The sequence below is a fragment of the Mytilus californianus genome, unplaced genomic scaffold, assembly GCF_021869535.1.
Source record: "Mytilus californianus isolate M0D057914Y unplaced genomic scaffold, xbMytCali1.0.p SCAF_7, whole genome shotgun sequence".
Taxonomy (NCBI): Eukaryota; Metazoa; Mollusca; class Bivalvia; order Mytilida; family Mytilidae; genus Mytilus; species Mytilus californianus.
The window spans coordinates 90,034,614-90,054,374 of NW_026262723.1; the positions used below are offsets into that span (position 1 = coordinate 90,034,614).

The window sequence follows — 19,761 nt, forward strand, 5'->3', positions numbered from 1 at the left end:
CTGGGAACAAAGATGGTCCAGTCATATGCCAATGTTTATGGGCAAATTAGAAACCGCAAATTATTAATACTTCTCTTCATCAACTTCTCTCTTGGTTCCGATTCATCGACAATATTGACATAAAATTGGATAATACTGAAAAAGAACTTAATGCGTTCATTCAACACACCAACGACGCCCATCCGTCAATAAAATTCACTTATAAAATATCTGCCTCTAAGATCATATTTCTTGACACTGTTACACAAGCGAAGGATGGATTAATTTTTAAAGATCTGTATTGCAAACCCACAGACAAACATCAATATCTTTCTCTCCAGAGTTGACATCCAAAACACTGCACCACGAGCATCCCCTACAGTAAGGCCATCAGAATAAAGCGGATTTTCTCCACCAATGATACAATGAAAAAAGCGATTACAAGTGCTTTGCGGTCACCTAAAAATCGGGGCTACAAAAGAAAATGTATTGAAAAAGTTATCTCTCGTGCTAACAACATCAGCTGAGATAAACTTTTACAATATAAAGAACAAAAGGTCAACAAAAGAGTCTCGTTTGTGCTGACTATCCTAAATTTGATAAATTATCACACCTTATCCGTAAAAATTGAAAAGCCTAAAAGACTCGCTGGTGAGAGCTGATTTATTCTTTAGACAAGGCTCTTCGTCAGCGGGCTTTTGTTAGGGTTGTGGGAACAAACGATGTCCGTCTTCTAAGCAACTACTGAATAACCAAACTTTTTTAACAGTCACCACACTATTACGAAATACACCATATGTCGCAGTGTTACTTGCAAGACTACACATAATGTGTATCTTCGATAGTTTAAATGTGGTAAACAATATGTTGGTGAGTCAGAATAGCCATTTCACAAACGTATGAACAACCATCTTAGTGACTGTAAATGTAAGCCGGACCTTCCTCTCCGTCGACATTTGAGATCCCCTGGCCACACTAAGGAAGATCTCAACCGACTGACTATAACCATCATAGACCACAACACTGCTTGGTCTAGCTGTTATCCGAAATATTAATTGATACTTATATTTACTGTTCCCTTTTTTAATATTGGTGATGTTTTGTACACATTTTAGGCGTATATATATATATAAGTTTTTTTTGTGTACAATATCGTTTTTCGTAATTCTGTCAGATTTTTGTTAGCCAATGTTAGGCTGCTGAAGATTCACATTTGGTAACCGAGAACAACCATTTAAATCAATTAAGGATTGTTTTTCGTTTGAAAAAAATGCATTGTGTACACTACAGCTATCCGCAGCGGTGACTCAGGGTATAAAAAATCAAAATATGGCCATCCGAAATTCTCCAGGCCGACTATTGGATCCCGATGGAGGAGTGGGAATGTCGGGTTATCTGCTTAAATAGTTTGCTTTTTAAAAGATTGAGTTTAAAAATACGCTTCTCGTAAATATGCTGTGATCAATTGAGCAATGATAAAATTCACATTCAAAATATTATTCGCCATGAACCTCTTTTGAGTCTGATATTTCTGGTAATTTCTCTTCATCGTTTACTTCCAACGGACAGAGATATATATAAACCTTGATATTATAGACCCGGCTATGGTAAACACGGGTCTTGGAATCGTTCGTAACTTTTATTTGTATGAAAGCTATGAAACAAGAAGTGTAACTGAGTATAATTATCTTGTAGATTCATTTTTTGTGAACATTTTACACACACATGTATATTTTATACGTGCTACATTCTCAACATAAACTGTTCTAAAAGACAAAATGTGTCCACTTGGTATTGCAAGGTCCTATGGTGAGTTTTTTGACGTTCTGACGCTCTACTGTTTTCCGCTGGCAAATGTTCTATCAACCAAATAGTCCATCCAAGATTCAGGTAAGTATGGTGTTAATCGTGCAAATGTCTGAAAAATAAAAAAAAAAGATAGTTACGTTGTCCATTCCCCATTGTGCTCAAATATCCTATTACAATTTTGCAGTTTAATAAAAAAAAAAAACAACCAAGAAGTAATGTATGTTCAGGGTCAGCGAAGCATAAAATGAATACCAGGATTGCATACAATTGGCATGAGACAGTTACGATAATGTAGATCTATCCATACAACAAGTATTATGTTTAGAAGTCATGATAATATCTGAAAGATGAAGTCGGACACACCAACTTGGTAACCCTAGTCAAAGTATGTAATGTAGACCAGGGTAATCTTAATTAGATAAGTGTCCTTATATGTTTTCTTTTATATCTGCATACAGCAAGTTATGCAAAAACTCTCTCTCTCTCTGTGGAATTAACCCATCTCTACAGTTTGCTTCATATCTAGCTTTTTTGCTCAGATATACACAGATTTCGTTCATTCTGAAATCAACAACATCACTTCTTAAAAGACAGAGCGAAAATTAACAATAGGGAAAGAACAATTGTTTCTTTTGTCGTAAATTTAAGAAAAGAGTATCCCTCGTGAAACTGAAATATCTAAATCGAGAAAAGGATAATTATTGTCGATAATATTTTGTTATTCAGTTAGAGTAAGTTTCTTGGAGTATTTCCTTTGTATAATTAGAAAAAATCTTGATAATTTAAAGAAAAATATATCAACGTCCACTAGCAGTAAGTAAATCAATTTGTTCTATTAAATCTTGTTTAGCCTGATAGCCCCCATTTTGTCTAGGGGCAAGCTGAAGCCCGCCTCCGGGTGCTGGATTATGTCGCTGTGTTGAAGACCCATTGGAGGCCTTCGGCTGTTTTCTGCCTTTTGGTCGGGTTGTTGTCTCTTTGACACATTCCCCATTTCCATTCTCAATTTTACTTCACTGATTATTAAGAGACGATTAGATATGATTGCCAATGAGACAACTATCGACCAGAGTCCAAATGACGCGTATTTGAGCAATTAAAGGTCACCGTATGGCTTCAACAAAGAGCAAAACCAATACCGTATAGTCGACAAAAAAAGGCAACAACATGACAAAATGTGAAACTATTTAAACGAAAAAACCAGCAGCCTGATTTATGACGGACAGCAACTAACGACGACCAAGATTACAGACTGGTTCGACCCTCCCCTAACATTGAACACTGGTGTACAACCATATCATATTTCTAAAATAAACTTGTAAAAAATTGCATGAAAATCTTGACTCATCAGATCGGCACGAATTATAATTTAGTTTTATCAACATATACAAAATAATACAGAACAAATTGAAGCATTCAACATATTTTACTGATATATTAAGTAAAAAAAACAGAAGAAAAAAGTTACAGTTCTCTGCAGGTGGGTTGTTTGTTGCAGTTTGATCACAGTGTGGCAAAACATTGGTTGTATAGAAATATAAGAAGATTATGGGTATACGTCAATGCTAAAACAACCCAACAACACAAACAATCAAGGCAAATAGTGGTAAATTACGCCATACGGTCTTCAACAATTTTTCCACATTATACCAGGCTATTTATCGAACAGAAACCACAAAAAAATGTTCAAAAGTTAACAAACTATCAAAGATCGACAATCAGCACCAAATCATTTTTTAAGGTAAACAAACAACTAAAGCAACGCCCGACTAAGTTCCTGACTCTGTCAGTTAAATGGATATGTGTTAGTGTTAAACTTGCCTTTTGATAACCCAATTACCCTTTTTCTTTTTTTTTTCTCCAGAAATAAATGATAGAAGTTACTGAAAGCAACCACAACGGATGCCAAATATGGAGCAGAATATGCTTACCCTCTGGAGCACTTAAGATCACCCCCTTTTTCCCCCGGTTTTTGGTTTGGCTCGTATTGCACACTCTTTAATTTTTGTATGTAGTGTTTTGTGGACAGTTTTTTAGCATCCGCCTCTTCTTTTTTTTCATTCATCTGCTGATATAAAATCATGCATACCTATACTCTAATATCGGTGGCTGTACTGTGGAGTAGATTTCATAAAGCAACGTCACAGTCACACTAGAAAGATCTTTAGTCTGTCATATAAAAAGAAGATTTGGTATGATTGCCAATGAGACATCTCTCCAGAAGAAACCAAATGACACAGAAATTAACAACTCTAGGTCACCATACGGCCTTCAACAATGAGCAAAGCCCATACCGCATAGTCAGCTATAAAAGTCCCCGAAATGACAAATGTAGAATAATTCAAACGAGAAAACTAACGGCCTAATTTTTATGTACAAAATAATGAACGAAAAACAAATATGCTACACAGCAACAAACGACACCACGGAATTACTAGGTGTATGGTAAAATTTAAAAAAATATATATATACATACGCAATATACATCATAGAAGGAGTTGCTTCCATCAATAAGATATCTATATTTAGGGTGAGTGCTGACAACAGCATCCTCCATAGCGTCAACAACTGGTTTCAGTCCAGGATAAGTACTATTACTACTACCACATACGGCCTTGTATAAATCTTCCAAATATTGTTTAGCATTGTAAACTTCTTGTACCTCTGCAGAAACTTTTTCTGCCATGGCGTTGAAATCTCTTTTAATAGCTTTTAGCTGTAATAATCAAATAAAAACAACCTTAATTTGGCCTTCAAAGCAACATTTTCTCACTTTACCCACAATGATGAATCAACGAATAGTGATGGCAGCGATGTTGGTTGATTGATTGACTAATTGTTGCTTGTTAACGGCCAGTAGCAAATATGTCACGCACAATCAAGACGATAACAAATTTGGCCACTGGACTTGAAAAATGGTCATAAGACGTAATTTTGAAAGGGGATGTCTGTCCTTAAGACGATTCAAGCCAAGTTTCATTCAAATTGGTAAGATATGTTATGTTATTAAAAAAAGATTTTCACGGTGCTGAACACTTATTTAAGTAATAACTCAATAAGCCAGAACGCTAATTCAAATGTATAAATAAAAACAATCAAACCCTGAATCTCTCATTTGTTTTAAAAAGCATATGTTATTTAAGGTCTTTCCACTCCGTTAGGAAAGACCTTATTGTTTTTCGAATGTTTTTTTTTTTTTTTTTTTTTTTTTTTTTTTTTTTTTTTTTTTCTTTTTTTTTTTGACCTGCCCTCCCCTCGTTTCTATTAGAGTTATCAAGACCAAATATGAACCATCGATAGATCTCATCATGAAGTATTACCAGATGACCCTGTTAAGGATTTCATCATCTCCTTTTGAAGTTATCTCCCTTTTATTGTTTTTTTTTCAACATGGCCCCCCTTCGTTGTTTTTAATTTGTTATTTCTTTTTCTTTTATTGCTATCAGTTTGAAGGTAATAAATCCTATTACAGTGTGACCATTTGGTCATGTTGACTTATTTGAAGATCTTATTTTGCTTTAAAAGTTTCTCTCTTACTCCAATAGTTTTTGACAAAAATGCAACAAAAAGGGATAAAAAATCATCTTTCAGAGGAAATAAAATCTATAAGGAGTCTGCTGTCAGTTTCGACAATGATGACTGATTTAGTGATCCAGCTTATTGTGCTCAACAGTTTTTCTTTTTTACTGTTTCTCTCTATCTATGGTAGTTTGTGCAAAAAACAGCACAAATAGAAAAAAAATCATCTTTCAAGGGTAATAACTCCTAAATTTAGTTATAGTTGACAATTTCAGCCATGTTGTCTTATTTGTAGATCTTGTTGTGCTGAACATCTTTGATTTTTACAATTCTCTTTCTCGATAATGATTTCTGCAAGTAATGAGAGAAAAAACACTGGATTAAAACCATCTTTCGATACCAATAACTCCTGTAATCGGTAAATTGAGAATTTCGGTTAAGTTGACTTATTGTAGATCTTATTTTGTTGAAAACATTTGCTTTCACAATTTCTCGTCCCTCTTTTCACTTTGCTTTTCCTAGTCCAATTTTACTCCTCTTTGCCTACATCCTTTTATACTTCGCTTATTTATGACTGAGTGTGACAGAACCGAAGAGTAATTATAAGAAAATGATACTCGATAAATAATAAAGTTTACACTTACAGATTGTTCGTTTAACATTCCTGTGGCTCCACCATAATTCCCAGGTTCTATAACGATTACCCGTACTCCAAACTTTAGCATTTCTAAGCGTAGAACGTCTGAAAATGCTTCCCCACCAAATTTAGTTATACCATAGGCAGCATTTTTTGGCAAGCAGAGTCTACCTTTTACACTAGTTGTGTTAAGAATGCGCCCTACAACAAATATCAACGAATACCATCATCATCAACTTTTTCCCCAATTTAACTATATACTACGTAGTCCTATAATATAAGACTCCGAAGTCTTATATTATAGGACTATATACTACGAAACTATATCACAGTCTTAAGACTTAGAATTTTCCCTCGTCGGTGCCTAAAGTTACTGAATGCCTGATGTTGATTATTAACAGAATGAATTTTCGGAGCCCGTAATCTGCCATCATTTCCTAAAAAGTCTTGAATTGCAAATGGATAGAAATGAAATACAGGGTATGAGTAAGGAACCCAACAACGTGTAACAAGGCTTAGTAGTTTGATTTTGTTTTGAAATCTTCTCGACTTGTAAATATTGAGATGTATCTATCTTTCTTAATACAATACAACATACAATTAACTGCACAACAAATCATTGCATCGATTAATAGATATAATTCTAGCATAGCAACCGTACCAGATATCATAGGCCTACAGAGAGAGAGAGAGAGGGAATTTAATTTTCCATCAACAAAGTCGTGGTGAACAGTAAAAATCGTATGAAAACGTCAGTTATCTCCCTTTGCACAGCAACTTGGTATGTCATAAATTTACTATAATTATTTATATATTTCAGTTTTGAGATCGTATTGCAATCATTTCAAGTGGACTGAATCGTTATGTGGTGACCTTTTAAATAATTTCGTGTCCACAAAACATATTTCAAAGTTAAAAGCGTTGAGCCTCACAAACGTCTTGAAAAAGGAAGAGAAGATATAAAAGGAGCATCATAAGATCAAAATCAAAAACCAAAACCATGGCCAAAAAGAAAAACGAAAAAAAAATAACAAAAATAACAAAACACTACACAGAAAACTAGAGACTGAGCAACACAGACACCACCAAAACCCGGCGGTGAACTCGTGTGTTCCGGAAGAGAGGAGATACCTAGTTTGAGTAAGAGTGTGCCAAAAAAACCTACATGCAATCCGAGACGCATACTAATTCAATCGTCTACATTCACAAGTAAATATTCAAAAAAGTTCAATTCTAGAAATTTTTGGCTCCTCCGAGGTGTACATCCTCAACACTGTATAGGTTTTTTCGGCGGCGTCAACGATGACGCCCGATAAGTAATATCCACGACATGAAGCGACAGAAGCGAGATTTAACATAAAGGTTTGATCCATGGATCTTGCTGCATGCATACAAAACAGAGTTTTCTATTGATAAATTGTCCTCCATTTAGATAGGTAAAAAAAATTCAACACCAAAATCTTTCGCTTATATTGGTTATATATCTAGACCAATTGGAGACTACGGTGACAACAGTTATAAAAGTCTTATTGTCTCAATTCACATTTTGTTTCGTGTATAATTATGTGTTGTTGCTTTATCCATATTTAAACTTCTTTTTGGGGGCAAGCGTCATATTGTATATCACCAGCCCAGTATCAGCACTTCTGTGTTGACATGAATTATCATTGATATGGTCACAATTGTCACTAAACTGTTCACTAAACTACCCCAGGAATAAACTAGCTTAGCTGTATTTGGCAAAACCTTTCGAAATTTGGGTCCTCAATGCTCTTCAACTTCGTATTTCATTTGGCGTTTTTTTTTCTTCTTCTTTTTTTCCAGTGATTTGAGCGTCACTGATGAGTCTTTTGCAGACGAAACGCGCGTCTTATGTACAAAATTTGAATCCTTGTATCTATGATGAGTTAATAGTAAACTCTCAAATTCAAATTTCTGAATTACTGCTATAGTAATGATTTGTGGTGTTACCTTTACTTTTGCGGATCAATGGTAGAAACGCTTTAGTGACTCTGACCATTCCATACATGTTCACCTCGGATATTTTGTAAAACATTTCCATGGTACACAGCTCTATATCCCCTAGCACGTTTAATCCAGCATTATTTACCAACGCCCATAATCCTACAAATATATTTTTACAGGAGTAATGCAGAGGGGGATTGAGTAGGGTTGGACAAGGGGCCTGCTCCACTTATGGAGCTATACGTATATGGTTAATGCATAGACCTTTTCATTTTTTACTTCCAACAGTGCCTAGTTTTGGGCCCCTTTTACATAATCCTGGATCCGCATCTTTACTGTATAACATGATCATTACGCCGGGGGGGGGGGGGGGGGGGGGGGAAAGATCTCTGGTTGAGAGTTGTCTCATTGGAAGCCATACCACATCTTCTAATTTTTATATTGGCAAAAAAAGATGAAAAAAACCATTCACTGCTTTTTGTTGTATGTTAACTGAAATGCATACTTGTCAATCGATTTATCTATATTCCCGTCTTTTTATACACATATAAAAGACGTATACAGTCAAACCTGAGTAAACCGGACCCTGAATAAACCGGATTCCTGTCCATTCCGGCCGAAAATTGAAGTCCCATTTTTTTCTCTTCAAAGTCTTTGTAAAAATACCCTTTGTAAACCGGACCCATGTATTCCGAATTCCGGTCTAATTATGCAGTCCCAATATTCTTAATTACATCAATCATTACCTGTCAAAACCGGTTTGTTTAATTAATTTAAAATGATAACTGTATTGATCGATATGCAATCAAAACATAATTGTTTATACAAGATGTTTTTTTAGGATAATCAATGAGCAAGCAAAAAACTAAAAGAAACGCCGAATATATCTCCGATAGAACTTACGTTGTAACTTTGATGATTTTTTAAAATCGTGGAGTAAAAAAATTACATCGTGTTTTCGAATGCTGGGTTCCTTGTTGTGAACCCCGAAACCAATAACCTTGATAATGAAGAAGACCCGGATGACGACAATCCATTGTTATCGTGCACTGTACGACAATGTTTAGATCGTGATGAAATTTCATTTGATAAAATTCTGGCTTTTTAATCGGCTATACCAACGTAGGAAATGAACGACGGAAGTAAAACGAAACTCTCGTGTAACAATTTAAACAACGCGAGGATTCTGATGCAAATGAAAACAATGAACTCAAGGTAAAAGTGAAACTGACAAGTCGGAGACTGATGCTACCGAGGTCGATTTGACATACGAGGATATGTAAAAAAGGTTAAAACATTATTTTTTTGAATTCGGGGAACAATCAATTTCTAAAGGCAATGAATACGAAGACTCAAAACAACGATCGTGCGTAGTTACATGTATTACGGTATTCAGTTTACAATTTACAATCAGACAGAACTTTTACATGAAAAATATCTGACGTCACAAGTCATTAATTTCCGGTCAAAACGGAAACCTGAATAAACCGGCTCACTGTCCAATCCGGCCCTTTTTCATAGTCCCATCTCCGGCCGGTTTATACAGGTTTTACTGTAGTTATAAGCACAAATTGATATTCTAATTGTAAAAAGTTTAATATCAAACTGGAGAGGCATTATTTCAGTGAAAATCATCAAGGACCGTTTTTTATTTGAAACCCCAAATCTGTTAACTTATGTTGAGAAACTAAAATAAAAACAACTCGTTGGGGTATGCTTTACAACATAAGGAACGCATTACCGCATTATTTTTTGTGGGAATAAAAACAAGAGGCTCATTAGAGCCTGATATTGCTCACCTGGCTGTTATTTCAGTTTCTGACATTTGACTCCTTAAGGGGTCAATTGACAATTCTGGTCATATAAAACTTTTTTGTAGATCTTACTTTGCTGAACAATTTTGTCATTTACACTTTCTCTCTTTCTATAATAATATTAAAGATAATACATAACCCAAAACTGTAGAATTTCCTGAAAATTAACTATTTCTGGACAGTAACCCAACAATAAGTTGTCCTATTGGTCTGAAGACTACTTGACAGGTAGATCTAAACCTGTTTAACACTTTCACCTATGTCAGTTTTGCTCTTACTGCTTTAGTTTTTGAGATGAAAGCCAATAACTTCATTTGACCCCTATGTTCTATTTTTAGAAACTGCCGCCATGTTTTTAAATGGATCGAATCCCCGAATACAATCTATAAACTAGATACCCTAAGGAACATTCAATTAAAGTTTTTAAGTATTTGGCATAGTAGTTTCAGAGAAGAAGATTTTTGAAAAAATAATTGGACTTTTAACAAAATAATGTTTAAAAAAATAAACGTTTTAAGGGCAATAACTCCTCAAGGGGTCAATTGACTATTTTGATCATGTTGACTTATTTGTAGATCTTACTTAGCTGAACATTTATTATAATATTAAAGAAAATAACCAAAAACAGTAAAATTTAATAAAAATAAAATATTTCCAACAGTAACCCAACAATGGGTTGTCGAACTCGTCTGAAAATTTCATAACAGATAGATCATGACCCATTTATCACTTTAACTCATTTCACTTTTGCTCTCACTGCTGTAGTTTTTGAGATATAAGCCAAAAACTGCTTTTGTCCCATATGTTCTATTTTTAGCCATGGCGGCCATGTTTGTTGATGGATCAAAACTTCGGATATATATTTATAAACTAGATACACTAAGGAACATTCAGTTAAAGTTTGAAGGTATTTGGGCCATTAGTTTAATAGAAGATTCTTGAAATATTTTACGACGACGACAAACGACGACGACGACAGACGACGGACGACAACGGACACCAAGGGATGGCATAAGCTCACATGGGGCTCTTGAAAGACTTACATTGTATTTTTAAGTCGATCAGAAAATTTGACAAAGTACTTTAAACATCAAAATAACATATGTATTCGATAATAAAGATGCTATCTATAAACTCCAAGGGTTAAAGCTATAATTACAATGCTATTTGAAAAACAGTTTAACGAATTACGCCATCAACCATTTCTTAAAAATACCATAATCTAAATGTAAAATTGACTGATCCATGTAATAATTTGAAGAATTATCTTTTCTTCTCTTTTGGAACTTAGTTCCTAGTATTTTATCTCTATCTATCAACACAAATATTAATAAGAAATAAAACCGATAAGATAATGATTTGCTAAAGACTAAAGAAATAACGGTTCGAGGAAAGCCATCTTATGCAAGAATGTCAAAATGAATTGGAAAAATGTTACGATGAAGAACAGCAAACGAAAAGCAATCTTATGAACTTACAATCTCATACGCATCCACCCTGCACCCCGCATACATTTGGGAGTATTACAAAACATTACAAAACACATTATGGACCTACCACATCCGGATTTTTCGTGGACTTTAGTTACGTATGTGACAGCTTTAAGCACCTCGTCATCCTTTGTTATATTGAGACCAAGGACGTGCAGTCGCCCTGTTTTACTTGCTTTGAGGTTCTTAGCTCCATCACTTTGTTCTGACAAACAACCAGCAAAAACTGTAAATCCCAAGCTGTCTAATCTTTTGGCAAATTCGTGTCCAAATCCTGGAGAACATAACAAACAATCAAATATAGCTTATAAATAATAATTTGGCTCTAAACACGCTAACACGTCCAACAATTTTTATTAGAAAAAAAAACATTATTTTTTACTCTTCCCTTGTAAAACAAATTATTTCGTTCAAGAAATAAAGAATAAAACAAATGATTAAAATAAAACATGCCCTTCCCCTTAAAAAGATGAATGGTCGAAGCATAAACTTGTGTAAAAGGAGGGCTTGGCACGTAGGGCTAGGTAACAATGCGTTAACACTGCTGAATGCAACATCGTCTTCGCAGTGGGTTTTTTCAGTTAGTCGCCAAATGTATCAAAAGAGTATGATTTCTCCAAATTTGACTAAATTTGACAAAATTGAACCAAACTGGACGCTAAAAACTAATTATTATTTCACTATATATTTCACTTTCATTAATGATAGAAACAAAGTAAAATTATTTTTGTATATCTCGTGGCTAATGTCCCGTTAAGTTTTATATAGACTTTAATGTTATAAGTTGTTTAACAGGATTCAATTCTCATTAGAACATTAAAAGTAAGCCTTTTCACATAGATATATTTCTGGAGTAATCTTCATTTAAAACGTATATACTAGACATAGTTGATGCTTTACCTTGTGATTACTCGCTTCATCTCCATGGCGTTAGTAAAGAAAGGGGGGGGTAACCTTGTAAAATAGTCATAATAGATTATTTTGCTTTTGTTATTAGTGACACTTTGTTTAGAAAAATTCAAACATACCTGTACCAGTGATTTGCATATTTTTTAACCATTTTTTAGAACGCCTTATAAAATAAATCTGAAATCTCGAAGAAAAAATCAGTTATTCCGTGGTAATAATCATTTGTTGGACAGCACCATAACTGACAATCGAGTGCACCTACATATTACCCGAAAAGGCACAAATCGAATTTACAATTATGCCTTTAAATTTGATAGTTAATGAGAGCTACCTTATAAATATTTAAGCGTTCGTAATTATTTTGTTTGTTTTTTTTGTTGTTGTTGACAGTTGTCTACCACTTAAAGCCATGTACTTAAACGTTGAGTGGAGTGGAGTGGAGTGTTGGAGTGGAGTGGAGTGGTGGAGTTTTGGAGTGTTGGAGTGGAGTCATGGAGTGTCATGGTGCATCTTACACATTTCAGGACATCTTTAAATGTGTGTGCGACCTAGACTGCATGTTTGGAGATATAACCTTAAATCATACCTATGACACATCCAAGGTGAATTATATTGGTACAATGTACACGAATGCAGTTGGACGTTGGTGAGACCAAACATCCAGATTCTTTCTATGATTTTCAAAGCTATAAAAAAAAAAACATATCTTATAAATTGGTTTAATTTTAAAACTATTGACCCAACAACTCAACTTCTTTCCATTTCCGGGGGCCTCGGTGGCCGAGTGGTCTAAGTAGTCCAACTACTGTATCACTAGCCAGTCAACACTGAGGTTGTGAGTTCGAATCCCGCACGGGGCAGGTCACAGTGCACTCGACTCCAATCTTAATTGACTAGGATTGTCAGTTTTCCTACCGAACGTCGGTGGTTCTCTCCGGGCACTCCGGCTTCCTCCACCAATAAAAACTGACCGCCACGAAATAGCACAATAGTGTTGAAAGTGGCGTTAAACACCAATCAATCACTCCATTTCTTACTCCATGTTTTCACTCCATGACTCCACTCCAACACTCCACCACTCCACTCAACCCTAGCTGGCCTACTAATTAAATGTAGGCTGAAGGCTGTACGATTGCCTATAATTGCTAACATCCACTTCATTTTAACATTGGTGGATAGTTGTCTCATTGGCAATCATACCACATCTACTTATTTTTATATTGAAGGATGTACACAAAATGAAAACGATCAAATTTAACGACGTTACTTACCGGTATCACATCCAGTAATCAGGACTCCTTGGCCAGATATAGGTATCCGTTTTATTGTAGATTTCCTGTACAAGAAGAATGCAACATAAATAACAGACAGACAGACGAGAACAGTGGTCACGTAACAACACGAAAGTAACAGCGGCAGGCATACAATTGCCACCAACCGTCCTACATCCCAATATGTCAAACCTATTGGCAATGCGGCCATGTTTTGTTAGATTGTTGTGTATATAGGGTGCTAGTATGTGTGTGATTAAAACATTGATAAGTCATCAAAGTTAAGGAAACGAAAATGGATTGCTGATAAGTACAATACACAGTTGTTGAGGGCTAAGTGTGTGTTATTTATGAAAAGTTGTGTGCATTGTGTGTTTTATAAAAGAAAAACTTTTTTGGATTTAAGATTCCTTTTTTCCAGCCTGACGAAGATAATAAAATAAAAAAAAACACCTGTATTTCATCTGTTACGGTCCACTTATCCAAGCAGTTTAAATTATCCATTGTTGTTGTTCAGATATTGAGTGTCAAAAGTGTATACAAAGTGCGGATTCTGAAATACCATTTGTACTGTATCTGTCATATATTTCTTATGTAGAATGAGAAATAAACAGACGAACTATTTACAATTTTTTATCGAATATATTGTTTTATAAATGCATGAAGCATTTAGAGAAGCGGGTCCATTGAATTTTAACCAGTGCACACATCTTATACGGTGAAGAACGTTTAAGCAACAATCGAATCACCTTAAATGATGCTTGATTGTTTTTATTTCTTCAAATTGTTGTTACAAATAAGCAAATACGTATACATAAAATTTTGTTGCAAGGTTTTTTGGTGTGGAAGAGCGTGGCACTCTTTCAACATGAGGCATCGGATTTAACGTCCCCATTCTGACCGGACGTGGCTGCAAATAGATATAAGAAGATGTGGTATAAGTGCCAATGAGACAACTCTCCATCCAAGCCACAATTTTAACCTGCAAAAGAAAACCATTATAGGTCAAAGCACGTTCCCCAACACGGAGCACAGGCCCACACCGAACAGCAAGCCACAGAAGGCCCCAAAAATGACTAGCGCAAAACCTTCAAGCAGGAAAACCAACGGTCCAGTCTATATAAAAAAAACGAGAAACACCAATGAACTACATCAACAAACGACAACCACAGAACAACGGGCCCCGACCCAGGACAGGCGCAAACAAACGCAGCGGGCCCAAATGTTTCAACAGGCGCCAACCTTCACCCCAACCCGAAACAATAGTGCAACATCACACCACAGAAAGACACACAACAAAATACATTGTATCATTCCGCACAACTGAACGGACGCCCAACTTTGGCAAGGGTTTACTACCAATCGGAGGATCACCAAAGGATGACCATATTTCTATATCCAAATCAACCCCTGGGTTGCACCTTAGTGTGTCCCGGTTTTAGTTTGTGTAACTCAAAATTATATATTGTTTCATTATCATTTCCTTTTTATTACATTTTCTACTATACATAAAGTCAATAACTCTTGTTTAAGAACTTTTCAAACATTGAAGATTTCATTTTGGAAGTTCAAGTGATAAACAGTTGACATCAGAAACCAGAATCCCACTGGACTTAATTTTATCGATCACTGCATCCCTGAAAAAACCCTGCCTGGAGTGTTTCAATCCGATTTTATATCAGGTGTTTTAAGTTTCGCCAAATGCATAAGATATTTCACAAAAGTTTTTATTGACGGTGTTATGCAGCTATTTAAATTTAGTAGTTCGAAGTTGGATTGTTTATAATCACGATTTTTCAAACATTGTTCAGTCTCACGCTTTCATAGTTTCTCATGTTTCAAGGGTGAAATCAGCTGAACCATAATTCGTGACCGATAGTTAAAAGTGTTAAACTTGTTTAAATATAAAATTACAAGTTTATATATATTAAATAGTTTATGATTAAACGTTTTTTTGCCCAACAAAGGATATATTGTATTTCTTTTTGATAAAATAATAAAACACTGTAATAGTTCTATACAAAACACGCAAAACACCCACAAAATTGGGAACATTATCACCAGGATAGCATGAAATTGCAAATTTTTATTAAAGTTTAGTTCAGTCTTTTTTTTTAACCGAGATGAAAGCTGTATTTTTGTTGCTGGTTGTAAAGGTTGTGTCCATACATGGACATGGTTTTCTAATGGACCCTCCTTACAGGGCTTATGCCGCGGGACACACCACACCCCAAGGAATGAACTGTGGAGGGATTTCGGTGAGTTTTTCATTTAGTCGTTATGCGAAAAAGAAATCCCCATATGCATGGGTAAAACACTATTCATAATAGAATTATCTATCTTTACACTGTATTTGTTTTTGGTAAATTTTATGTAAAATTTGCTATATTCAACCGACAAAACAGTGCCTCTTCATACTTACGCTGTCGGCAAATAGTAAACAGTTTACCATAGCTGTGGGGATAGTTTCAAGCATACTGACGAGGTCATTCATAAGGAGAGTGAAAAGAGCCGGAGACAATATACAAATCATGCATTGTCTTAGGTCAAACTTTTGATCAAAGAAACCTGTTTCACTTTTCCTCTGCAATGCTTTATTTGATGCATTACTTTACAGTGATTTGGACTGTTTTCATCACTAACCTTGCACCGATGCCGTTTTTTCAACAAGCAATGGAAAAGTCTATCTTGACAGACTTTCAAAAGCTTTTGATAGGTTTATTTAAGCAGGAAACATTCGTGTAGCCTTACGAATGGAACATATACCCTGATGTGTACAAAACTGGTCTTCTGTTCTGCCATTATTTTTTTTTTACCTTAAGTCTTCTAGGACCTCGCCTTAAATATATCCTTCTTCTAAGAAGGTAATTACAGATTCTTTTAATATGTAGGAATACACTTTCTAGAATTAAGTTTTATCCATCTATAAGTATGAATACTGAAGACAAATATCCAGCTTTGCATACGGGTTTGATGATGCCCTTTTCCAAGATATAGTTTCAAGGTTTGTTTAATGATTATAAAATTCTATGAATCAACGAGTGCATCATTGCCAAAATTTAAGAATTCGTGAAGTCCCTAATCGATATCACCTGGGAACAGTATATATATGTTCCTGATATCACTAGCTTTGCGAGGCTACTGGTTTCTGGTAGTTATCTACCAACCATTTCCTTTTTATTTTTCAATATTCGAAAGAAATTCCTCAACATCATTCTGCGAATTAGATTTACCGAAGAAACTACTTTGAGAGAATTAAAAAGGTCACGTAAACTAACATTTATATCTTTTCATCCGTTAAAAAATTGCTTTTTTAATTTTCAATTTTGTTTGGGAACAGTAGTCGTCTCCTGGGCTTTTAAATATTCCCGGAAGACTTTTACCTATTTGATGGGTTAACACATTTATCATAAGATTGCATCAATTTCAGAGTGCCTTTTCCCCCTTAACACCAAACAATTTCTTGGATTTTTCTGTATTCAATAAGAGACATTTTTAATTTAAAGGAGAACTTTCAGTGATATTCTAAACGTAAAAATATCGAGTTATTTAAAGTCTAAATATGAATATTTGAAATGTTAAAATGTTGTGTTAAAAGTCGAAATTTCAAGATTTAAATTTCAAAATTTTGACTCTGAACAATAATTTGATGACAATTTTAATTTTGCTATTTTCCTAATACGATTCTGTAGCCATTGTCATATAACGACAATCTGTATTGATATACGAAGCAAATTTCATAGAAGGCTTTGATACCTTGAATTATTGTTAAAGTTGTTAGACAAGCTAGTATGGCAATCAGTATCATCGTTTATTTTCCAAATGAAAATAGATTTTGTTTTGGTTTATTTTTGTACTGCACTTGATAATGTTTATTTTAGTCCTTATTATACAATGTTCACTATATAGTTAAAAAAAGCTGTTTTCATCTAGAATGACACGTGTTTCGTTGAGGCTTAAGCCAAATGCTTAAGAAAGAAAAAAAATAATCAAGTTGCGGTTCTTTGCTTATTCATGAATACGTGGGCATAATCCTTGAAAAACCGGAACGCAGTTTACAGCGCATTCATCCTTGCATGTAAAAACTCGATGCCTAAAATCTTAAAATGTGTCACCTGACGCATCTTAATACATACTAATACGTTAATGTCAAAAATTACTTAAATTTCCTACCTTTGAGCAGTTTTCAAGTATGTGTATATCGGTTACTGGTTGATCAATTCCATCATCATTTGGTAAATATGCAATTTCTTTAGCCGTTAGCATTGCCTATAAACCCATAAACCCTCATATACATCGTCCTTAATACTTTTTGGAAATTATCGTCCAGAACAGGAAGTTCTGATTTTAAGCATAGCTCTATTGGTCCCCTATACCTGATATCCTGCATTTTCCGATCCACGTATACGTAACATCAGGCTTAACAGGTCTGCCATTTTTGTTACACTTTGTTACACTTGATACAAATAAATCATATTTCATTGTTAACTTGATATAGTCAAAATGTGGTGATAGATCATCCACAGAAAAAATTAACGTTAAACTTGTTTATTTAGCACCAATGGGACTCCAGTGGAGGTGTATGTGGTGTCTGTGGCGATGCTTATGGTGGAGTTGAAAATAACATGGCTGGTGGTAAATTTGCTACTGGTGCTGTCACGGCAACTTATACTCAAGGTCAGACTATCGATGTCACAATCAAAATCACTGCCAACCATCTTGGATTCTTTAACTTTAGTTTATGTGTAAACAACGACTTCTCAAAGAAAATAACAGAGGAATGTCTGTCAGAACATCCACTAACCATCACAGATCCAGACAATGGGTTCACTGGATTAGAATGGGACCTCCCTGGTCATGTGACTCTAAAAACTCTCCAACTACATCTACCAGACGATGTGCACTGTACACAATGTGTTCTTAGATGGTATTGGAAAGGAGGTATTTACAAATAACAGTTAACCTCGATGACATGTGTGATTATGGATATCACACATGTCTGTCAAAATAACAGTTATCCTTGATAACATGTGTGATTAGTAACAAATAGATCATGGATATCACACATCATGTCTGTCAAAATAACTGTTAACACACTATTGCTATCGTTCACCATTTGTATTCACATTTTAATTAATTTTGTTGTTTGCTTACCGTCCATCGGCAAATATTTGATGCATGGACGGGAACCAAAACTTCGTCAATAATATTGCTGTACCCAATGATATCTCTAGCTATCTTCGATCTCGAAGTGAGGTAGACGTCGAAAATATTGTATCGCACTGTTATTTAATTTTTAGTCTTTTTAACCTTTGGTCTTTTTATGAAATATACAAATTAAACTTCGTCACTGAAATCAATCGTACATGTATGACTAAATGAAAAAAGTTAGAAAGTTTGAGTGCTGTTTAACTGAGTAACGAGTGTTATGTTAAATATGTGATTTTAAATTGGTTAGCTATCTTTTCAGGAAATAATTGGGGTAGAGATCCTGTTACTGGTATAGGATGTAAGGGATGTGCAGTAAAACAGGAATGTTTCGTCAACTGTGCTGACATAGAAATTGTTAGTAATGGACAACCTGCAACGACCGCCCGACCAGCTGCCACAACCAAAGCCACTACCGCGAATGATGTTGGTGATGGAGCTGGTGGATGCCCAGGCACGATGGCACCCACTCCAATGAACGGCAAACAATGTACAGCAAAAGATACCAGTCAACAAGATGTCGTTCTTTTCTGTCAGAACATGTGCTCCAAATCGACATTTTGTCCAAAATCACACTGTGCTTGCATGTAGAATTGACTTATGACAGGAGACAACATAACAATAATCAGTTTATAGCATATCAATTTCTGTTTTCCTTTAATCACATATCTTAGAACTATATCTCCTATAGGAAACCGATTCACAGACTAAACAAATACAATACAAAAAAATATTTACCAAGTTATGATCTTCTTCTCCCTTTATTATGTTTTTGGCGATCAGAAATTCAAAGTTGTCCCAAGATATCTCTTTTGGTATTTATTTGTTTTAGATTTTTAGTTGTGTTAAGTTTTTGCATGATTTCGCTTAGTTTTTGTTTCAGCAGATTCCCTAAATTTTGTTTTAAAACTATTTGTACATTAAATACTTCGATCATGTCTCTGATGTTAAATGAACTATCTACTGAAACATCTGTTTTCTCAAAATGAAAGACAAATAAATCTACTTTAATAACTCGATTTAATTTTTAATTTTAATTATGTCTAGAATATATGCATAATAGGTGCCCTCGCGAGGTCATATGACACTGATATATTTCTTTTCAAAGTGCCTAATCCATGTCAAATGCCACTGCTAAATTCCGTTTCAAATTGGCTTAG

General features: G+C 34.9%; 2 protein-coding genes across 3 annotated transcripts in view; one reads left to right on the top strand and one right to left on the bottom strand.

Moving 5' to 3' along the window:
• Positions 1 to 1,605: 1,605 nt before the first annotated feature.
• Positions 1,606 to 19,761, bottom strand: part of LOC127708699 (D-beta-hydroxybutyrate dehydrogenase, mitochondrial-like) — a 71,917-nt gene continuing 53,761 nt past the window's right edge. Inside the window, exons 1-6 of one of the 2 annotated variants that reach the window (XM_052213817.1) lie at positions 13,394 to 13,692; positions 11,281 to 11,487; positions 7,916 to 8,068; positions 5,952 to 6,145; positions 4,265 to 4,504; positions 1,606 to 1,897 (exon numbers count right to left, since the gene is read on the bottom strand). In XM_052213817.1, coding sequence (XP_052069777.1) covers positions 1,814 to 1,897; positions 4,265 to 4,504; positions 5,952 to 6,145; positions 7,916 to 8,068; positions 11,281 to 11,487; positions 13,394 to 13,604 — 1,089 coding nt within the window. In that variant the 5' untranslated portion in view covers positions 13,605 to 13,692 and the 3' untranslated portion in view covers positions 1,606 to 1,813. Of the gene's footprint in view, positions 1,898 to 4,264; positions 4,505 to 5,951; positions 6,146 to 7,915; positions 8,069 to 11,280; positions 11,488 to 13,393; positions 13,693 to 19,761 lie in introns of those variants that run through there. The other variant, XM_052213816.1, reaches the window with a different exon arrangement.
• LOC127708718 (uncharacterized) lies at positions 15,455 to 19,620 on the top strand. Its single transcript, XM_052213838.1, has 3 exons — positions 15,455 to 15,651; positions 17,950 to 18,334; positions 18,864 to 19,620. The coding sequence occupies exons 1-3, from the start codon at positions 15,517 to 15,519 to the stop codon at positions 19,190 to 19,192; spliced, it is 849 nt and encodes a 282-aa protein (XP_052069798.1). The 5' UTR covers positions 15,455 to 15,516; the 3' UTR covers positions 19,193 to 19,620.